The sequence below is a fragment of the Octodon degus genome, unplaced genomic scaffold (assembly GCF_000260255.1).
Source record: "Octodon degus isolate 3935 unplaced genomic scaffold, OctDeg1.0 scaffold00009, whole genome shotgun sequence".
In the NCBI taxonomy this organism is placed as follows: Eukaryota; Metazoa; Chordata; class Mammalia; order Rodentia; family Octodontidae; genus Octodon; species Octodon degus.
Window position 1 is genome coordinate 11,491,213 of NW_004524585.1, and position 20,772 is coordinate 11,511,984.

Sequence of the window (20,772 nt, forward strand, 5' to 3'; positions counted from 1 at the left end):
TCACAGAATTTCTCCCGCAGCTCCTGGCAGCTCTGGCTCAGTGTCTGGCCCTCTACACAGCCAAGGCCCAGGAAGTACCAGGCACCCAGCAGCAGTGAGGCCACCAGTTGGTCCATGAGCACCTTCCTGACAACGTTCAGGAGTCTGTGAAAGCCCGTGGTGGGGAGGATGCGGTCCAGCCACAGGTACCAGTAGTGCAAGAAGGGGCCCATGCTGCAGCCCACGTTGAACATGTGTGCTGAGCGCCTCGGGCTAAACATCTGACCTGTTGGTTTGATTTTTGTGGTGCTAGAGATTGAACCAGGGCCTTGCACATGCTTAGGCAAGTGCTCTACTGATGAGCTAAGTGACAAGAGACCACGTTGGGGGCCTGCCCCTTAGCTCAGTTTTTTAAGTGGCTGCTTCAACAAAGCAGTCAGGCTCAGGTTGCTGTGGTTTGGTCCCCACAACTCAAGCCAGCCAAACCTGCCCTGAAGGCATTTGAAGGAAGAGAGAGAGAGAGAGAGAGAGAGAGAGAGAGAGAGAGAGAGAGAGACCACATTTCAAATCTGAAAAGTGGATTCCAGTAGGATTTACATCATAAGACAGTGAGGGGTCACTGAGAAGTCAGCTGAGCACCGGGAGCTGCTGCGCGTTCAGGAATCACAGTGCCTGCTCCGTTTTGCATGAAGGAGCTAACTTAAATTCAGGTAGAATCAGGAGAGCTGCACCCTGGTTCTTGTTCTTGCCCTGTGGCTTCACTGGGCAGGTTCCATGGCCTGGACCAGGTATCCTCTGATGGTGTCACAGTCAGACTGCCATGGTCCTGGGGCCAAGAGCGTGGGTCTTGGAGGCCTAGCTGCAAAGGGTGGCAAAGACTGCTTTATGACCAGCAGAGGGCCCTAGCCAGCCTGTGGCCTGTGGGTGGGAGGGGGGGGCCGGCCATGCCAGACGCCTGACGGAAGGCGGGCCCAGTCGCCAGCTGCCTCTTGACTCTGCCCAGCACTTGGGCCCCGGCCTCACCTGCTCTCCCTGGGCAGCCGCGTCTTGTGCTTCCGGCCATGCAGTGGCTGTGGCCCCTGGCGCTCTCTCTTGCTGCTGTGTGGGCTGTGGGGCATGGCGGGGTCTCTGGGGGTGCCCCTCATGGGCACAGAGCAGAGGCTCCGGAGCAGCAAAACCGAGCCAGGAGAGGCACTGAGGCCGAGGAAGCCAAGGAGGTACAGCACTATGTACCTGAGGAATGGGCTGAGTACCCCCGGCCCATCCACCCTGTGGACCTGCAGCCCAGCAAGCCCTGGGTAGCCACCAGTTCCAGCCCTGAAAAGGGTGGGGACTCCCCAGGCAGCGGGCAGGAGCTGAGGGGCAATCTGACAGGGACACCAAGTCAGAGGCTGCAGGTCCAGAACCCCCTATACCCGGTGACCGAGAGCTCCTACAGTGCCTATGCCATCATGCTCCTGGCCCTGGTGGTGTTTGCTGTGGGCATTGTGGGCAACCTGTCAGTCATGTGCATCGTGTGGCACAGCTACTACCTGAAGAGTGCCTGGAACTCCATCCTCGCGAGCCTGGCCCTCTGGGACTTCCTGGTCCTCTTCTTCTGCCTCCCTGTTGTCATCTTCAATGAGATCACCAAGCAGCGGCTACTGGGTGACATTTCCTGCCGGGCCGTGCCCTTCATGGAGGTGAGTGTAGACCCTTCCAGGGCTCAGCTGTAAGGCCCAGGGCTCAGTGACAGGCCCTGTCTCTTTCTTTTAGATCCAAGCTGCCCCTTCCCTTGCGCCATCCCCCCCACTCCATTGTTCCACCCAAGAAAGTCCTCTGTCCTTTGTTGTGTCTTCTATGTGCCTGTGGCTACCGCCCTGCACCCACAGCAGCCTGGTGTTAATTCAACATCCTGCCCCCAGGCAGTGTCAGTAGGAGCTGGGTCTTCTAGACACACCCCAGCATCAGGTCAGTGCCTGTGTCCAGTGTGAGTGCTTGCCCAGGAGACAGCTGTCTTTCCTTCCTGACCGGGACCATTGTCGTGACCACTATCATCATAACTGTTGTCTCCACCACTAACTTGAATCCTCCCTGAAAGGCAGGGCTTGCATGTGGGCACTATAGCTAGCAGAAGCTCTGATCTCAGCTCCATAACTGACACACTGGTGGGGGTGCAGGCCAGAGCACATCTCCTCTTTCATTTCCCTAACCCCAAAATGGAGGTAGACCAGATATTCCTTCTAATGGGTCTATTCTAAAATTCTGAAGTAAGTCAGGTGGGGTGATGCACCCTTGTAATCCTGGGCATTCTGGGAGGCTGAGGCAGGAGAATCAAAATTTTGAGCCCAGACTGGATAATTTCGTGACTTAGCAAGATCAGTCTTAAAATAAAAAATGAAAAAGATTGGAGGTGTAGCTTAGTGTGAAGGCCCTGAGTTAACCCCCCAGTACTGAAAAGAAAGTTTTCTAAAGTGTACCATTATGCCCTTACTTCTGGAAACTCCCCTGTGACGACAAACCTATGGTATTGAGGGCTGTGTAGATCCCACAGAGAAAATGTCATCACATCACTGCGAAACTATTCCGCCGCGTGTGCCTTTGTGTGAGACGGGGAAGTCCTTGTCTGTACGTGAAAGCACAAAATAAGGAAGCTACCCTTTAAATCTTGGCTACGTGGGGTCACAGTTAAGACTATAGTGACCGTGCCTCCTCTTGAGCCTGTTGTTCCTCCATGGATGGTGCTATGTGACCCATGCGAGAACTCAGTGCCTAGGCCCTGCTGCCTGCTTGGTCCCCGGTGCTGTTAGTGATGGTTTCATGGCTTGGTAGGGTCTCTGAGGGGCTGAGAGCTCCCCTGCCCAGGCAGACCACCTGATGGTGGCCCAGAGTTTTCCAGTGTGAAGGAGACACTAAAATCGGGGCAGCCTTTGCAGTGAGTGTTCATCCTGAGCACACAGCCTGGCTCAGTTGGGAGTGCGCAGACACAGGGCTCGGGGTGGAGCAGTCTAGGTCAGAAATGGGCTTTTCTTATTCCCTTTATTGACCCTGTCTACACTTCAGATTCCCCATCTGTAAATTTTATTTATTTATTTTTTGCAGTACTGGGGGTTGAACCCAGACCCTGCACATGGAGCTACTTCCCCAGACTTTGTAAAATTTTGAGACAGAGTCTCACCAAGTCATGAAATTGCCCAGGTTGGGTTTTAGCTTGACATCTTGCCTCAGCTTCCCAGAGCGCTAGGCTTCCAGGATGGCCACTCTGCCTAATGTTTTGTTTCTGGTGCTGGGGACTGAGCCCAGGGCTAAACTGTGCTTCTACTCCCCAGCTAACATTCCCTGTCTCTGTCTATTGCAGTGCTGGACACAGAACTCAGTATCTTCACACTGAGTCACCTCCCTAGTGTTATTTATTTATTCATTTATTTTTATAATTTCTCCTTAAAAATAAAATGAGCTGGGTGTGGCGGCCATGTGTCTATAATGCCAGCCCTTGAGAGGCTGGGGCAGGAGGACTGTTGTGAGTTCCAGGTCAGACTGGGCTACATAGCGAATTCAAGGCTAGTCTCGACTATATCATAAGACCTTGTCTCAAAACAAAAACAAACAAAAAACAGATAGAAAAAAAAAAAAACTTGGCTAAATTGCTAAGTTGCCCAGGCTGGACTCAATCATGTGATCCTCTTACCTCAGCCTCCAGGCCCCTGGGATTATAGGTATGTGCCAACATTACCCACCAGCCCAATTCTTGAAGAATTAAAAGGGCCATAAAGCACATAGAATAAAGTGATTCAATGAAGGGCAGCTTTATTTGGAATTGGTATAAGGGGGAGAGGGGAGGCACAGACAGGTCCGTGGACTCCCCGGCCCTTGCTGACCAGGTGGCAGCTGGGCCCTCCCTGCTGCCCTTCCGACCTGCTGGAGGGTGGAGATGACCCAGCAGCTGGCAGAGGCTGGGAGCCGGGTGAAGTGGGGCGAGACCCAGCCCGGAACTCTTCTCTGCGGGAGGAACAGGCAGCTTCTGGGAGGGCGGGGAAGGCAGCTTGGAATAAATTTGGGGAAGTCTGGGGGTGCTAGGGGAGAGAATGACGTTTTTGCCTGGCGCTGGAGTCTGCTCCTCCACAGGCCTGGGCTCGCTCGCCAAGAGGGGTGGGGGCTCTCACAAAGGACACCCGTGGCAGTGTGAATAAGCCCGGGATTGTGTCCCCCAGCCTGAAGAGTGAAGGCTTTGGACAGGAAGGGGACGGGAGCACAATTCCCGAGTGTGGTGGGACGCAGCTTGGGAGTGTGGGTGGCTCTCCTCCTCCTTTATGCTCTTTGGCTCTTTCTTCCCTGCCGCCTGGCTTCTTCTTCCTGGCCCAAAGGGTAGATTTCCGGTGAGCCCATGAATAGTGTGTGGGGTGTGGGGTGCAGGCCACACCAAGTGATGCTCAGCCAGGCCTCGGGCCACTCAGGATGGGAGGGAGGATGAAAATATGCAAAGCACATTCTTGGTGTCATCACCTGTGCTCAGGAAGGGAAGGGCTGCAAAGACCCAGGGATTCTGCGCCTGTCCTGTTCTTCCTCAGATATGACCTGCTGCCCCGCAGACAGCATGGGGTCTGTGAGGGTGGGCTAAGCAGCCCTTGCTCAGAGAGAAGGAAGGAAGAGTTGTTCTGTGAGCCCCAGCTCTGCCGTTGATCAGTGCTGGGCTCCTAGGGGAGTCCCTTTTTTGCCTCAGTCTAGGTTTTTCCTGTAAGATGAGTGATGAGGGTTTGCTCACGTATGGAAATCGTTCGATGGACAAAAGAATGTTTGCCAAAGGCAAGTTGCTTTATTTTTATTTATTTTTGTGATGCTAAGGATCGAACTCTGGGCCTTCACACTGAGTTACCTCCCAGCTCGTTCTAAAAAATGTTTGATTAAAACAATAAAACCCCAGATTAAGTCATGAAGTTGCTCAGGTTAGGTTTGAACTTGTAATTTTCCTGCCTCAGCCTCGCAGACTTCTGGGGTTACAGGTGTGCAGCATTAGGCCCAGCCCTACCCATACCTTTCTCCTCTACTCATGACACAGTTCACTGACTAATCCACAAGCAGGGCTTCTACCCAACCCTGTCGGTTCTGACCAAGCACTTTTTATCCCCTCTGCCCCCCAGGTCTCCTCTCTGGGAGTCACTACCTTTAGCCTCTGCGCCCTGGGTATTGACCGCTTCCATGTGGCTACCAGCACCCTGCCCAAGGTGAGGCCCATTGAGCGGTGCCAGTCGATCCTGGCCAAGCTAGCTGTCATCTGGGTGGGCTCTATGACTCTGGCCGTGCCGGAGGTCCTCCTGTGGCAGCTGGCACAGGAGCCGGCCCCCACCGCGGGCACCGTGGACTCATGTGTCATGAAGCCGTCAGCCAGCCTGCCTGAGACGCTCTACTCCCTGGTGATGACCTACCAGAACGCCCGCATGTGGTGGTACTTTGGCTGCTACTTTTGCCTGCCGATCCTCTTCACGGTCACCTGCCAGCTGGTGACGTGGCGGGTGCGGGGCACGCCGGGAAGGAAGCCGGAGTGCCGGGCTGGCAAGCATGCGCAGTGTGAGAGCCAGCTCAACAGCACTGTGGTGGGCCTGACCGTGGTCTACGCCCTGTGCACCCTCCCAGAGAACGTCTGCAACGTGGTGGTGGCCTACCTGTCCACCGAGCTGACTCGCCAGACCCTGGACCTGCTGGGCCTCGTCAACCAGTTCTCCACCTTCTTCAAGGGCGCCATCACACCGGTGCTGCTGCTGTGTGTGTGCCGGCCGCTGGGCCAGGCCTTCCTGGATTGCTGCTGCTGCTGCTGCTGCGAGGACTGTGGCGGCGGGGCCTCTGAGGCCTCAACCACCGATGGCTCCAACAATAAGCTCAAGGCTGAGGTGTCTTCCATCTACTTCCACAAGCCCAGGGAGTCGCCCCCGCTTTTGCCCCTGGGCACACCTTGCTGAGGCCAGGCCCCAGGGAGGGGACAGGGCTGCCAACCCAGATCCAGCTGGGCCTGCTGTTTCTTGCCCCATAGGTCTCGCTTGGCCGCCCTTCCTGTTGTCTAGATGGACTTGGTTCCTCTTGTGCAGGCTTGGGGTTGTTGAAAACTCCTCCCTGAGCAGGGCCTTTCCTGTCGCGCTGAGGGGCCATCTAGCACTGTCTTTGGCACAGGTAGGCTGTGACCCTTCTAGGTCCTTAGAGCTGCTCAGTCTTGGTCCCACCTCTGGGAGCCACAGTGAACCTGCCCCCTCCTGGCTGCTGCCTGCTTCCCTTTCTGCCTTGACTGTGTTCCTGAGTTTCATCGCTGCATCCCTACATGGGGTCCCATCCCAGAATGGTCTCCTTTGGTGGGAGGCGACCCAGTAGGCTCAGTACCCTTTCTTTGGACTGGATCTCTCCCTTTTTCTGGGAATTTCTCCTCTGTCCTCTTCTAAGGTACCTAGGTTGTCCTGTCCAAGCTCCCTGGTTTCGGCACTTTCCCATAGAAGGCCCTCCCCCAACATCAATAAACTAGGTAGAACTACCATGCACCCATGCGATTTTTGTGTGCCTGTCCTGGCAGTGCTGCAGGTACAACTTTCCCGGGGCTGGGCAGTGCCAGGGGGTGCATTCCTCCTGACCACCTTTGGCCCTGGCTGTGGCTACTCTCCTGCCCTGGGGGCTTTTGAGGGACAGAGAGGATGGGGATCGTGCAGAGCTGAGGGCCTACATCGTCATCCTGGTCAAAACCCAGCAGCCTCTAACAGTCAAAGACTGCCAACTTGTCCTTCCTGCGCCCCCAGCTTTGAGTTACACTCTCCCAACAAAGCCCTCATTTGAGGGATGCCAGTGGTCTTCCCTTTGTGAGCTGCGGGGCTTCCCAGTCTGGCACTCTGAGAATGGCTCTTGTTTGGGCCTTAGAACAGACTGTTTTGCCCATAGATGGTCCAGCTGCTTGGCCCCTGGCTGCCCCCTCCCGCCCCCGCCCCACCACCCTTCCTGCCAGGCCAGGGCTCTGTCCCATGTCCCCAGCAGACCCTGCAGCTCCTTCTGCTGGTCCTGCCCTTGAAGTCCGTCCTCCTCTAGCTGCACCTCTGGGATTCCCCAAAGCACTACTCATGACTACCATGTCTACCTAGGATGTGCACTGGCACAGGGCCTCAGGAAGTATCCCCAAGGGCAGTGAGGGGCAGGAGGTTCTGAGTGGCTTGGGCCTCATTCTCTCTGTCCAGTCACCCACACCCCTTGGCCTCTGCCTGCCCATTGCTCCAGCTCCACCCCCCATCTTAACAGTCTTGTTCTTTCTCCCTGGCACCCACCCCCAGGGCCAGTGACACCGCCAAGAGAGAGAGGCCGTTGCTAGGTGATGGTGTGGCCATGTACTGGGGAATGACACCAACCCATTTCTCAGCAGCCCTGTTGCCACAGTGACCAAAGCCCCCAGCTTTGTCTTTAGAAACTTTAGATGGGAGGGGGTACAGTCTATAGACCGGGCCAAAGGCAGGCTTCCCTCAACCCCTCCTTCTCTGCTACAGCCACCCCGCCGGTTCCTACATGCACCAATAGCTTCCTAAGGGAGGCAGGAGGGGGCTGGGTGAACCGAGGTGAAGCCAATGATGGCAGGGCTGAGGATGGCAGGCCGGGTGGGGGGCACATTAGCATCCTGTTTGGGGGTCTTCCACAAAGGCCACCCCTGGCCCTTCCTTATTGCCGACTCAGACCAAAGGGAGAGAGATGGTAGCTCCAAGGCCCTGCTGCCACCACCGCCTCCCAGCCCTGCCAACGTGAATGGCCTGCAGAATTAAGTCAGCAGGCCTGCTGGCCTTGGGTAAGAGCCACTCTCCCTCCGGCCTGGGCCAGCTGGGAAACAATGTGGGGTTTGTTGCTCAGGGGTCCCAGGCTCAAGGCTGGGGAGGAGGCTGGCACAGGGGTGGGTGCGGACTTGAGCTGGGGTATGTGGAGGGGGCAATGACAGTCACCCCTTAAGAACAGGCAGCAGGGCTGGGGAGATAGCTCCGCTCGGGGACCTGGGTTCAACCCTCAGTACCACATGCCATGCTGGCCCCAGAAGTGCCAGGGTGTCCCCAAACAGTGTGGTGGCACATGCCTGGAACCCCAGTGCTGGGGAGGCTGAGACAGGAGGTTCAATACAATTGTGAACTGCGTAGTGAGACTCTGTATCTAATAAATGCAAAAGCAAACAAAAAGGCAAAGCAAGCAGCAGCATCTCAGCCCTGCGACTCTGATACCTGATGGCGGTGGGGCGACCTAGGCCTCCCCTCTGCAAGAGGGTATCACCTTCCATCTCAGCTTCATCATCTGTTCACCCTGGGACCTGAATGCACTTGCACAGCCTCAGTCTCAGCTTTTGCATCTGCGACTTGAAACAATCCCTCTTCCCAGCACTGGGGTCGGCTTGGCAACTGCAGTCTCCAGTACTGCGCAGCAAGCCCACTGGGGTGTTCTTAAATTCATCCAGTTTGGGCATCAGAGTCTAGACAGGACTGATGATGTACATGTACCTCGCTCTCCTTTGTTTCCTGCTCCACCCGAGCAGGTTCTGCAGGTCCCAAAGCACTGGAAGGCAGCCACTGCTGGGGGGATCCAGACTTGCTCCAAGGTTACAGACCCACACCTCCCCTGGGCTCAGGACAGCAGGACCCGAGGAGCCTATCCCAAAGGCCCAGATGAAAGAGGGGATGGCCCTCTTCCAGTTTCTGGCCAGGGTATACTCACCACCTTTGCAATGAGGGAAGGGGACAGACCTGGGCCCACTTTAATCCTTAACCACATAGATATGTGTCACACCTCTTGGGCATGGTAGGCATCGGAGGACCTTCAGCTCCAGCTGCCAGGTTCCACACAGGCCAGAGGTGGCGAACCTGTGGCTTCGTGCTGCAGTGCCGTGTTTGTATCCCTGAAAGCTCTAAAGGTTCGCCATCAGGGCTCTGGTTGTTCCTCAGGCCCTTCTGCAGGCATTTCTCTGAGGGCCCTCATGTCAGACAGCCTTTGGGAGAAGTAGCCCTGGGCACTGAAGAAGGCCCAGGAGCTGCAAGGGCTTGGGGCTGGGGAGGGCTGCATACCCAGGGGGCTCTCTATGGCAGGGCGGGTTGGTCAGGATGCAGGGGTTGCTCTGCAGGGCCTGCTCCATTTTCCAGGGTGAAGGGGAGGCAGAAGGAGGGGAGGAGGCGGGGCCTCCTGTAAATCTGGGTCAGGATGGACTCAGATTTGATCAAACAGGGCCTGTGAGGCTCAGAGCAGCAGCTGTGCAGGCAGGGGGTCCAGCTTCACAGGCTGGGTGCAGCGAGGACTCGCGCAGTAGGGGTGTGGATGGGGCCCGATGGGGGGCAGCAGAGGCGCCCCTCACTCCTGCCATCGTGACCTGGGCAGCTCCTCCTTGGTCCTCCTGTGCACTGCTAGGCAGCTGCCAGCTCAAGGCCAGGACCACATGAAGTCTGAGAAAGGAATGAGGAGGCTGGGCAGCACCGAAGCACGTGCGGGAGACTTGTGAGGGGCCATTGTGTGCGGCCTGGGCACATGGCCCTGTGGGCGTGGTTCTCGGGCTGCTTGTGCCCAGGGTTCAGGGGTGCTGGTGTCCCTTGTGCCTGCTGGCTGGTCTGCACTGTCTGCAGAAAAATAATGGGCACCATGTACCCCCTCAACACAAGATTGGAAATTTATTGTTATTATTAGGAGGAAAAAAATGTACAGTTACAGGAATCATTTTCCAAACAGAGGTTAAATATGAGCTGAAAAGTGTAAAAAAGGAAGAGGAACATCACTTTACAAATCATTAAACAAATAAAACAACAAAAAACAAAATCCAAAGAACCAACCCCCCATGCTGAGTTCTCTCCTTGTGCAACTCTGCAAAATGAGAACAGAAAATGAGGTGGGCCCTGGAGGTGGGGGCCCTGGGTGGGGGCAGGAGCTGGGGGCCGGAACAGGGGTCAGGGTGCTGGGGCAGCATGGACACCAGCTTCCGCCCCTAGGCCTGGTGCTCTCTGGCACCTGGTGGCCCTATCAAGGCTGGGGACAGAGAGGAAGTGGCTACCTAGGCTCCCACCACCTGTGGGATGCAGCGACAAGCCAGAGCAGGAGGCAGAAATACAGGACGGGGGCGGCACCAGTGCCCACGCCAGTACCTGCCCCAGGCGTCAGCCTCCACCCCTCCAGATGTGAACTGGCCCCCAGCCGACCCTGCATCTCTTTCCTTCTCTCCAGACTGCCCCCTCCCAGATCCTGAATGGCCCCTGCAGCATCAAATGGTTGATTTTAGTCTTTGCTTAAATTAAAAAATTAAAATATATATACATATATATACTGTACACACAGGACACTAACAGAGAGTTGAAAAGGGAAGAGGGGGAAGCGAGGGGGCAGGGGTGGGAGACAGGGCTGTCAAGAGGGGAGGGAAGCGGGCTGGGAGAGGGGACCCTGGGAGAGGGGCAGGGGAGAGGCTGGAGGCCCAGATGGGGGTCGATTTATTATACAATAAAAACAGGAGTTCAAACCTCAGCAGAACAGGGCTCTGGGAGCCCCAGAGGGCCTTCCCCTCGCTGAGTGAGGAGGGGTGCGCTTAGGGGGACGAAGGGATGGGCGGGGAGCTCGGCTTCAGTTTTCCACAACCACGGTCCCTGGTCTGAGGGAGAAGGGCTGCCGTCTCAGCTTCTCCGTGACTTTGAGTGCTGAATAAGCCACTGTAGGGTGATGTCTGGGTGCAGGACAAGAGAAAAGGCTGATAAGGGTTTGTTGTGCTGGGTGGTGGGGCGGGAGTGGGGGTGGCATCAGGCAAGATAGCTAAGCACCAAACTACTATGGGCACCCGAGGGCAGGAGCTCAGGGTCCAGAGCCTCACACAGGTACTGAGAAAAACAGCCCTGTACAAAGAGGTGGAAGGGGCTGGGAACCATCTGGTCCAAGCCTGTAACAGTTTCAGAGGCAGGGAGCCCGAGTATAAGGCCAGGGATGCAGGGTTGGGGTGATGCCTACAACCTGGCTGCACCATGGACCACAGAGCTTTGGGCTAAAGACAAGCTGCAGAGGCAGAACCCTTGAGAACCTTATGCTAAGGCACCCAGAACTATCTTCCCCTTTTCCCCACTGCCCCTCCCATGGGGCCAGCAACTCCCCAGACTCACGCACCAATGTTGTCCTTCTCTTTGCAGGAGATGGAGTAGCAGCAGATCTCTCGGTCCTGGATAGCAGAGAGATTCCTAGGGGAGACCACATATGAGTCTGCAGGGGCAGGACTGCCTTGGGGTGGGGGTGGGCAGGGTTTTTCTTGCTCAAGGCCTTACAAGAAGGGTGAAGTGCCAGGAAAGGTGTGCTTTGCTGCCACCGTGTGGCAAGTGCTAGGAACAATAATAAGCCCAACTCTAAGACTGGTGGCTGGGGAATTGGGGAGCTGGAAGTTAATGTCACTAAACTCACATTTTCTCAATCAGTTCCTTCTCATCCAGAGCTCCGGGGAGGTCTCGCTTGTTACCCAGGACTAAGACCTGTAGAAGAGGGAGAATGAGGGCTGTGAGGTCCGGCACGCACGCCTCTCTCCACCCTGCAACAACAGCTGCCCCGGCCCAGTGATTTCCCCTAACATTCCACTCCCAGGCTGACCGGGATGCCCTGCAGCTGGGGCTTGTCCAGCAGGTTGTGCAGCTCATTCTTGGAGGCCTCGATCTTCTCCTGGTCAGCAGCGTCCACCATGTACCTGGGTAAAGGCAGGGTGAGGACAGCCTGTGAACACCGTGGGCTGAGCCCAGGGAGGGAGTAGCTGCCGCTGGGGGGAACCTCTGGTCCAGCACGGTGGCATCAAGGGCCATCGGCCACCCTGACCTGGCTCAAGGCCCCGCTCTGTGAATGCTTTCGAATCCACAGCAGGGAAAAGCCTGGGGTTGCCCTCATGGTGCTCTGGGGAAGCTGGACACTGTGCGGAGCTTGGGCCATGCCGGATTAGCTGTAAGTCCTGCCTCGAGTGACCCACTTACGTTTTCATGGAAAGTTCAGAGAAGCTAGAGTGGGAAAGCAAAGCAAACCCGAGGACATTTTTCTTGTAGCAAGATGTTCTTTAAAAAGTTTTAAAAATCTATTGTTTATTCTATCCAAAAAACTGTATCTGTTGTCAGGCCATATATTTGTCAAATAAAATTTTTACTACCATTAGTGATTGTGGTCCTGGAGATCGAGCCCAGGACCTCTGTACGAGTTACACCTCTGGCTCTTTTTAAAGTCTGAGGTGGTCTCACTAAGTTGCAAAATCATCCCGGGGGCACCTGAACTCTCAATCCTCCTTCCTCTACATCCACAGTGCTAACTATACAAACATGGGCCACCCTGCCAGGCTCAACTCTTTTTCTGTGGTACTGAAGATAGAACACAAGGCTTTGTTCATACTAGTGAGCAATCTACTGAGTTATATAGACAGCCCTTAAAATTATTGTTGTTATTTTGAGACAGGGTCTTATATCTAGTTCAGTATGTAGCCCAGGCTGGCCTTGAACTTGCACTGATCCTCCTGCCTCCACCTCCTTGAGTGCTGAGATTATAGATATACCTTTAAAATTATTTTTAAAAAGGGACTGAATTATTTGAACCATCCCAAATTCTAGACAGTGGCAGTTTGCGTTGGGGACAGTAGGAATAATGACAGGGAAGGTTACATAGTCCATCTGATTTCCAGAGTCCCAGGTTCTTCCTTCAACTGAGCAGTGGGGACCACAGCTTTTACCCAGCAGAAATAAAGCGTGTGCAAAATAAAGGCAAGCCCACTGGGCATGGAGACGCATGCCTGTAATCCCAGCACTTGGGAAGTTGAGGCAGGAGGATCACTCTGAGTTCTGAGGCCAGCCTGGACTACAAAGTGAGTTCAAGGCCAGCCTGAGCTACATAGCGAAACCCTGTCTCAAAGGGCAAAATTAAAAAATAAAGGCAAGCCATGCAGATAGTGGGCTATGAACCAGGACTAAGTCAACCTGCTTCTGAGTCTCTGAGGTCCTTGAAGGCAGCAGAGGTGGGGAAACCTGCGGGCCCCGGCCCACCGGCCCATACTTACACGATGGCGCTCACTCCTCGGCAGTAGCGCTCCCACATGCTGCGGAATCGGGGCTGCCCCCCAATGTCCCAGAGCTGAAAAGCATGAGACGGACTTAGTGGCGGCCACCCAAGGACTCTCCATCCCCTTCTCTTGGTGCTGCCCCTCTCTTCCCCACACCTCTCCAAGCGCTTCTTACACCTGCCCCTCACCTCACAGCTCCCAGCCTGGGGCTGCCATGGCTCACCTTGATGGTCACATTCCCTTTGGTGATTTTGCGCATGTTGAAGCCCACTGTGGGGATCATGTCCTCATTGAACTGCCCTGACTGGAGAGAAGGGTTGGCGTTGGAGATGGGGTAGAAAAGCAGCAGCACCCCGGATGTGCCCTTGCTGATGGCCCCCGACCAAAAGACCAAAAGGCTATGGGGTAACACAGCCGCCAGGCCACACATGCTGGGCCTTCCCACCTGGAGGGGGTATCCCAGCAGCATCTCTTCTGTGTCCTCTGCTTGTAAGCAGGATGGCTGTCACCAGCCTAGGTGACACCTGAGATCTGTGCAGAAGCCCAGCTACCCCAAGCCATCCCACAGGTCCCCCACCTGGACCAGAGACGTTGTTCCTAAGGTTTAACCTGCAGTGCTCTGTGAACCGAGGCCCCTGCACTGTCACTAAGTGCAGACCGAGTGCTTCTATGGAGGGGAAGAGTGAACTGCTTACCAGGTCAAGAGCCCCAACCAGCTCCTGGCCTGACACTTAAAGGAAAGCAGACATTTCCAAGCTGGTATTGAGGTCAATTTTTTGGGGGGGGGGGCAGGGGGAGTAAATTGGCTACCCTCAAGGGGCAATGCATGCTGAGCAGTTTCAGGATCATCCATGGTATGGGCTGGCTAGACCTCTATGCACTTGTTCGGGTGGATAATCCATACTTTACTCTTGGTTTACCGATGTGTTTCTCCACCAGAATAGAGCTGCTTGGGGAGAGGAGCTGGGTCTATCACAACACACTAGTAAATGTTTGCAGCTTGCCTGGGAGTTGAGCATGTAATTCCATTTCTCCCTCAATCTCTGGCTTCATCCCTCCTGGGCCTTCTCCATGTGCACAGGCAGGACATTTCTGCTGACCCCCCCAGAGGCAGGCTGCAGGAGATGGGGGCTCATTAAACCTGGAGCCCGAGGGTACTAGCCCTGTTCCTCATGCAGCCTTTCCTCCTCGGGTGGTAGGATAATGTGCCTCCTATCCCACAGTGAGTTGGGGGCCTGGCCCAGGCCACGGTGTAGGAGATGATCTCTTATCCAGTGGCCCTACGTCTAAGTGAAGATCCCTGGGTCCCGGGTGAGTGTGTGTGTCGTGCCCTCGTATCTACACATGTCATGTGTTCATCAAGGCCTTAGGAGAGCCATGACAGTCACCAAGGTAGAGAGCTCCCTAACCTCCTAAAGTAGTGCACAACCTGTGTCCAAAGCTTTGCTTGCGTGTAGGCTCATCCTCTGCGTATTCCAGGAGCTCCCTCAAATAATTAAGTCTATGAATGCTCAAGTCCCTTATGTAAAAGGGTATCGTAGTTACCTATACCTGCGCATGCCCACCCATTGGCTTTGAATCATCTTTCATTTATTTATTTTTACGCATTTAGGACAGAGTCTACAGGGTCTCACTATGTAGAGCGGACTCTTAGTGATTCTCCTGTTTTCAGCCTCCCAAGTGCTGGGATTACAGGCGCAGGTCACCATGCCCAGTCTCAGTTGTCTCATCGAGCCCCAGGGGTGGTGCCAGCACACCTGGGATAAAACCCTGGCCACTGTGCGCTGCCTAAGCAGGTGGTTTAGTCTGCTGAGCTATCTGGCCAGCCCTTAAATCATCTTTTGATTACTTACATGCCTAATACAATCTAAACACTATGTAACTAGTTGTGTTACTACGCTGCTTAAAAATTGCAACAAGCAAAAAGTATATATTGCTTAAGTTGTTCCCACACTGGGCTGAAGCAATCCTCCTGTCTCAGCCTCCCAAGTAGCTGGCTTTGTCTGAATATTTTTGATCTTCAGTTGAATACACAGAGGCAGAACCCAATGATACAAAAAGACTGAGTGTACACTTTTCTGGGTAAGGAGCCCTAGGTTTTCTCAGACACCCTAAGGTCCAAGGGCTCCTAGAAATTAGGAATCACTGAGGGAGAAAAGTAGGTCCTCCGGGGGAATGGCCCCCCATGACTTTATAGTGGCCCCTCACTATTTCGCTGTTCGACTTTCACTCACTTGTTTTGTGGGTTTTCAAAAAATATTACTCTAAGTTATTATTTATTTATTTATTTTATTTTTGCGGTACCAGGGATTGAACTCAGGACCTTGTGCTTGCCAGGCAAGCGCTTATTCTACTGAGCTATCTCCCTGGCTCCTACTTTAAATTATTTATCACAGATTTTTCAGCACTGTATAGTATACATATATTGGTAAAATTACATAGGTTTACAAGTTTAGAAAATGGTTAAGAACATTAGAAGTGTTTTTGAAAGTGTGGGAAAGGTTTGTAAGAGTGTGAGAAGGGTTTATAAAGCCTTAAAAAAATATAACGTCACTACTTCACTGATTTCTACTCATCACAGGGGTGTCTGCAATGTTCAATGAGGGACCACTGTATAATCGCCCTAACCCAGAAGGTGACAGGTGTCAGGGTGGGGACACTTGTGGACCAAAAGCTGCTCATCCCTCCCTGTGTGTGCTGACTAGGAATACTGTCTGAAGAAAGAAGCCCGGTTCTTATTCCTCACCTATCCGGGAGCCTGGACAAGGCTTTAGCATCGCTGGGCCTCGGGGAGGAAGGTTTGGGTCTCTGGGAATTGAGAACAAGGCTCAGGAAGCATTGGCAATGAACGGTTTAAAACACCAAGGGGCACTGTCATTGCACTCCGGCACCTCACAGGCCCGCAGGCTCCCAAACAGATGAGAATGTGACCTGACAGATGTGACCAGGGCACAGGGCGAGGCTAGAAGGAGCCCCGGGGGGCCGGTGCCCTCACATGCAGAGCTCCTGTTCAGGTACGAACTGGAGCTGGGTGGGAATCAGGTGGTGACTTCATGTGCCTGCCACAACTCCTTGTTTCACAAGCTCCTCACTACGGGTGGAAAGAATCTTAGGACACTGAGCCCAGCTTAGCTCAGAATGGGTCCGCCGTGGCCCGTTCTCTCTTTGGTTAGCTCCAACTATCAGAAAGCTCTCTCTCCCTCTCTGTCCTTCTGTCTGTCATCCCCTCTCCCCCTCCCCCCATGCATCTGTCTGTCTCTCTCATTCTGTAGTGGAGACTGAACTCAGAGCCTTCACATCAAGCTACACGCTCAGGCTTTAATTTTTCTTTTTTTCAGAAAAGGTCTTGCTAAGTCATAAGGCTGCCCAAGCTAAGTTCAAATTTGCTTTTGTTTTGAGACAGGATCTTGCTATTAATTCATTCTGGCTTTGACCTCACTACTTAGTCTGGGCTGGGCTAGCCCTGAACTCCAGGGGATCCTCCTACCTCAGCCTCTCAAGGGCTGGGATTACGGGTGTGCACCACCACACCTGGCTGAGTCTAAACTTGTGATCCGCCTGCTTCAGCCTCCCAGAGGTTGGGATTATAGGTATGTGCTACCACATCAATCTTATCAGGAAGTTCTTCATAATGTGCAAAAATCCGCCTTCCTGTAACTTCCATCCTTTGTTTCTAAGTCCCTTTGGGTACCCCAAGGCTGGTTCTCCCATTAGGCATTCTTTTATGCTTTGAAATATTTGAAAATGTCTCTCATTTCTCTTGAATAAAAACACTGACTCAGGCCAGGGATACAGCTCAGCAGCTTAAGCATCTGCCTGGCAAGCACAAGGTCCTGAGTTCAATCCCCAGTACTGAAAAAAAAAACTTTATAAAAAAAAATCGACTATTTTTCTAGCATCACAACTCTCACAAATCAAAAGATCGGTTTTAATATCTTAGAAGCATTGTGAAGTTCCCATGTAATTTCTTTCTAGTTCACATTAGCCTGCTGAGCAGCAGCCACTAAACTCAATTCCTAGTTACAGCCCCATCTCATAGAGTGAGTAGAAAACCCCAAGGGGAATATGCTAAGGCAAAGAGAGGCCAAGTGAACAGGCAAAGGTTATTTGGGGAGTGGGTGGCGGGTATGGAACCAAGCCTAGAGGTTCTGATTCTGCCTTTCTTTCAGGAAGGTATTGTGCTGTGATTATACCCAGGGCTACCAGAAATGCCAGGTCCATAGCCTGGGAGGATCTGGGAACACTGGAGTTTCCTAGACACTGGAATTTCAACTGCAGCTCATAAGGGATGGTTTTTCTTGAGAGGCTTCCTCAGAGAAGGGAAACTTGGCCTGCTTTTTTAGAATGTGCTAGCTGAAGAGATACATTTAATATCAAAAAAGGGGAACACGTGGACTTTTTATTTCAAGAAATTTTCCCAGAAAATCACAGCAATTCTTGACCCTGCCACAAGAGTTTGGGATCCTTGGGTTCTGTTTCTGACCTGGGTCACAACCTCCCCTTCCCTAGGTATGATGCTGGTCTAGAGGAGGCTGGGAAACTGAACCCATCAGGGTACCTGTGGACCCTGCCTGGGAGCATGGCTTTTACTCATGCTCCAAGAAGACAGTTTCCCTAGGGACAGGAGGTGACATTTCAGCTGAGTGGCAGCAACTTGTTTCTTTTCTTGCTCTTACTCCAGAGATATCTCTCACATCTAAATGCCTAAAAGTCAAGCCAGCTAGGCTTGCAGGCAAGAGTCCAAGTGTGATGCCAAACCATGCCAGGTCTAATGGGGGCGTGTGTGTGTGTGTGTGTGTGTGTGTGTGTGTGTGTGTGTGTGTGTCTGATCTTAGGGGCAGGCAGATACGAGCCCAGGGGCACACGTTAGCTGAGAAAGGTATCACACGCCAAACCTTGGCATCAGCCTGCAAATCCTACCCTGCCAGATAAGGAGCAGGAGATGCTGGGTAAAGGAAGAGGCAGAGGTCACCTGCAGAGCACAACAGGAGCGGAAGCCAGCCCCCTGACTGTGTGGAAGAGTCCATCCAGTCTTCCTTCTGCTTTCCGGCCTCTGGGCCAGGGCGATGGCATCTAGTCCCTGCAATGTTCTCTGCTAGAATGCTGAACTGGACAGGGTCAGGGAAGCTCACCTCACCAGGCTGGGTAACAACACAGGCAAGGTTGGCAGTGCCAGACAGGTGGGCCACATGCCTGTGTGGACCTATCTTATCAGTATTTCTGATCAGTACCTGGTTAACTCACAGTTCTTGCAAACCCCACCTTTGAGACTGGGGCTGGGCCCTGGTCAGTCTTAGCTCCTGTCCCAAGCCTTGCTGGGCCCCAAGAAACCAGTCCTGCCTGGCTCAGAAATGCAGGCCGCAGCCATTACTGCAGCCTGGGCTCACACACCCTGGGAGAGCATCTTCCCCTTTTTGAGAGATTTTTAACTCCTTCTCCACCACTTCACTGCACAGAAAGGCTTACAGCCGTCCCCTCTCTGCACCCCCAGTCTAGACTCTACATTGCTCCGGAGGCCACTCTCCCTGTTCCCTGAGGGGCAGTGTCCCTCCACGGCATCCTCTCTGATCCAGAGTGCTCCTCTGTCAACTTCTGGGTCAGGCACAGACTCCAAGCTCCCCTATGGATGCCATCCTACCCGGACTCTGAGCGACACAGCAGGTCCAGAAGGGGATCTGGGGAAGAGCCTGGGGTTCAGCCCAGGATCTCAACTGACTCCTCTGCCCTCGGAGACACCTCTTCCCTCCATCTCTGGGGCCGGATCTGCCCCGTCCCGCGAGGAGGGATTCGGCCCTCAGGGTGGGGCAGGGCCGGCCCAGCCCCCGCCCCCCAGCCTCCCGAGCAGCCGGTCCCGTGACGTCCCCGCGCGGGGCTGGCAGGCCCGGACACTTTCGCCCCGTCATGCCCCCGGGCGCGGGCTCCTGGCTCTGCCCGCAGCAGGTTCCACAGCCCTGTCTCTTCTCTTCCTCCCTGCTCCACGGCAGTGCCCTTCTAGCCCAAGCCAGGAAGCGGGTGGCGCGCCACCCCGGTCCCCCAAGGGCCGTGCTAGGCCCCTAGCGCCCGGGCCAGCTCCTCCCTCGCGCGGCACCCGGCCGTGCCCCGCCACGCCAGGCAGGCGGCGACCCTGACTCCCAGGGCGCGGCGAAGGCGGGGACACGCGGCCCCCCGGTGCGCCCTCGTACCGCGATCACGTTGACGAAGGTGGTCTTGCCCGAGTACTGCAGCCCGACCAGCGTGAGCTCCATCTCCTCCTTCCAGAACAGGGCCTTGAACCAGTCCAGCAGCTTGTTGAACAAAGCGATCATGGTCGCTGCCGCCGGCTCCGCCCGGTGCCGGGTCCCCGCCGTCCCTCGCTGCCCTCGCGCTGCGGCCCGGAGCGGCCCCTCCCCGGTGCGGCCCGGGTCCCGCGGCTCAGTGCGGGCGGAGGCTCGAGCGCTGAGGCCGACGACTCCCGGCCCCGGATCCGCTTGCCGATGGGTGTGGCTTCAGCGTCCTCCTCCTCCGCCCCCGCCGTCGCTGTCGCGCCCTCCCGCGGGCCGGGCCGAGTCCTGCGCGCCCCCGAGCGCGCGCGCCACTTGCAGGCGGGCGGGGCTGCGGGCGGTGGGAAGAAGGACCAAGCGGTATTCTCTCTCTGGGCAGCGGGTCCTATCGCTACCCCTGCCGTCCAAAGGGTGGTGGTTGGTGAGGTCCGCGCTCACCGAGAGTACTTCCACGGCGAAGAAGGGTGGGCCATCCACTTTCCAGGATGCGAAGATGCGATGTCTGGGAAAAGGGGGCGATGAAGTCTTTTTGTTTGCCAAACCCTTGCCTGTTAGCATCCCTGGGTAGAGACCCACCCTCCAAAATGTACGGAATGGAGAGTAATAATCGCATTAAGGTCTTGGAATTCTCCATTTTGATTTGTTAACCACAATTTATCCACTTGTTTGGGCTTCTGGTCCGAGTGAAACAGCCGTTTGAACTTGATGCTGGTTTTTGTTAGCGTCACCATGATACTGAAACAGACAGTCCTAGCAGGGATTTTCCAGTGAGGAACATCTGTGGCAAAGGCAATTGTGCGCTGTTTTGATCAAAGCAAAACAAAACAAAAAACGCAAAGTTTTCTTCAGGAGCAGAACTGATGGTAGTGTAGGGCCTGCCAAGAGGTGCCTGGTCCCTTCCCGGCATGAACTAACCGCAGGCCTGCTCAATCGAAGGGCTGATTGTCCCAGCAGGGTGTACCTCAATTACCCTGGCTTGGGGACAATCCCCAGCCTGTGGTGGGTGCTCCTTGGGAGTCTACTGTCTTTAGTCCAAGGTAATTATCAATAGCACCCATATCTCTCAAGCCTACTCAAGAGTTAGATGACCACAAATGGTCAAAAAGTGGAGGAATCACAAAGTCTTATACGGGAAGAATATTCTGGTTTATTAAGCACAATGTATCTAGTTTTCTGCTCTTTGTAAGCCTTTCCCTAGCTCCTAAGGTATACAAACATGGTGTAGCCCAACATTTGAATATCTGTCTCTCCAAAATTTAAGCTTTGAATTCCTCATCTCCAACGTGATGGTATTAGGAGGTGGGGCCTCTGCAGGTGATTAGGTCGGGAGGGCAGAGCCCTATTAAATAGGATTATCCTTCTTGTAAAAGAGAGGAGACAGGGAGAGTCCAGAGCTCAGGACCTCACCCACAAGCCAGTCACAAAGCAGTCCCTGAGCAGACATTGGCACCTCTATTTTCAAGTTTCCAGCCCTCAGCAGTGTAAGAAACAAAACTGTGTTGCTTGTAAGTCATTCATTTAGGCTATTTT

General features: G+C 54.4%; 2 protein-coding genes across 2 annotated transcripts; one reads left to right on the forward strand and one right to left on the reverse strand.

The window, feature by feature from the left end:
* Positions 1 to 962: 962 nt before the first annotated feature.
* Gpr37l1 (G protein-coupled receptor 37 like 1) lies at positions 963 to 6,239 on the forward strand. The gene is made up of 2 exons (XM_004625351.2): positions 963 to 1,661; positions 5,097 to 6,239. The coding sequence occupies exons 1-2, from the start codon at positions 1,041 to 1,043 to the stop codon at positions 5,910 to 5,912; spliced, it is 1,437 nt and encodes a 478-aa protein (XP_004625408.1). The 5' UTR covers positions 963 to 1,040; the 3' UTR covers positions 5,913 to 6,239.
* A 3,348-nt stretch (positions 6,240 to 9,587) lies between these two features.
* Positions 9,588 to 19,451, reverse strand: Arl8a (ADP ribosylation factor like GTPase 8A). Its single transcript, XM_004625352.1, has 7 exons — positions 19,165 to 19,451; positions 13,206 to 13,286; positions 12,980 to 13,053; positions 11,545 to 11,638; positions 11,362 to 11,429; positions 11,074 to 11,144; positions 9,588 to 10,642 (listed from the first exon to the last, which is right to left on the reverse strand). The coding sequence occupies exons 1-7, from the start codon at positions 19,285 to 19,287 to the stop codon at positions 10,593 to 10,595; spliced, it is 561 nt and encodes a 186-aa protein (XP_004625409.1). The 5' UTR covers positions 19,288 to 19,451; the 3' UTR covers positions 9,588 to 10,592.
* Between the last annotated feature and the right edge of the window lie 1,321 nt (positions 19,452 to 20,772).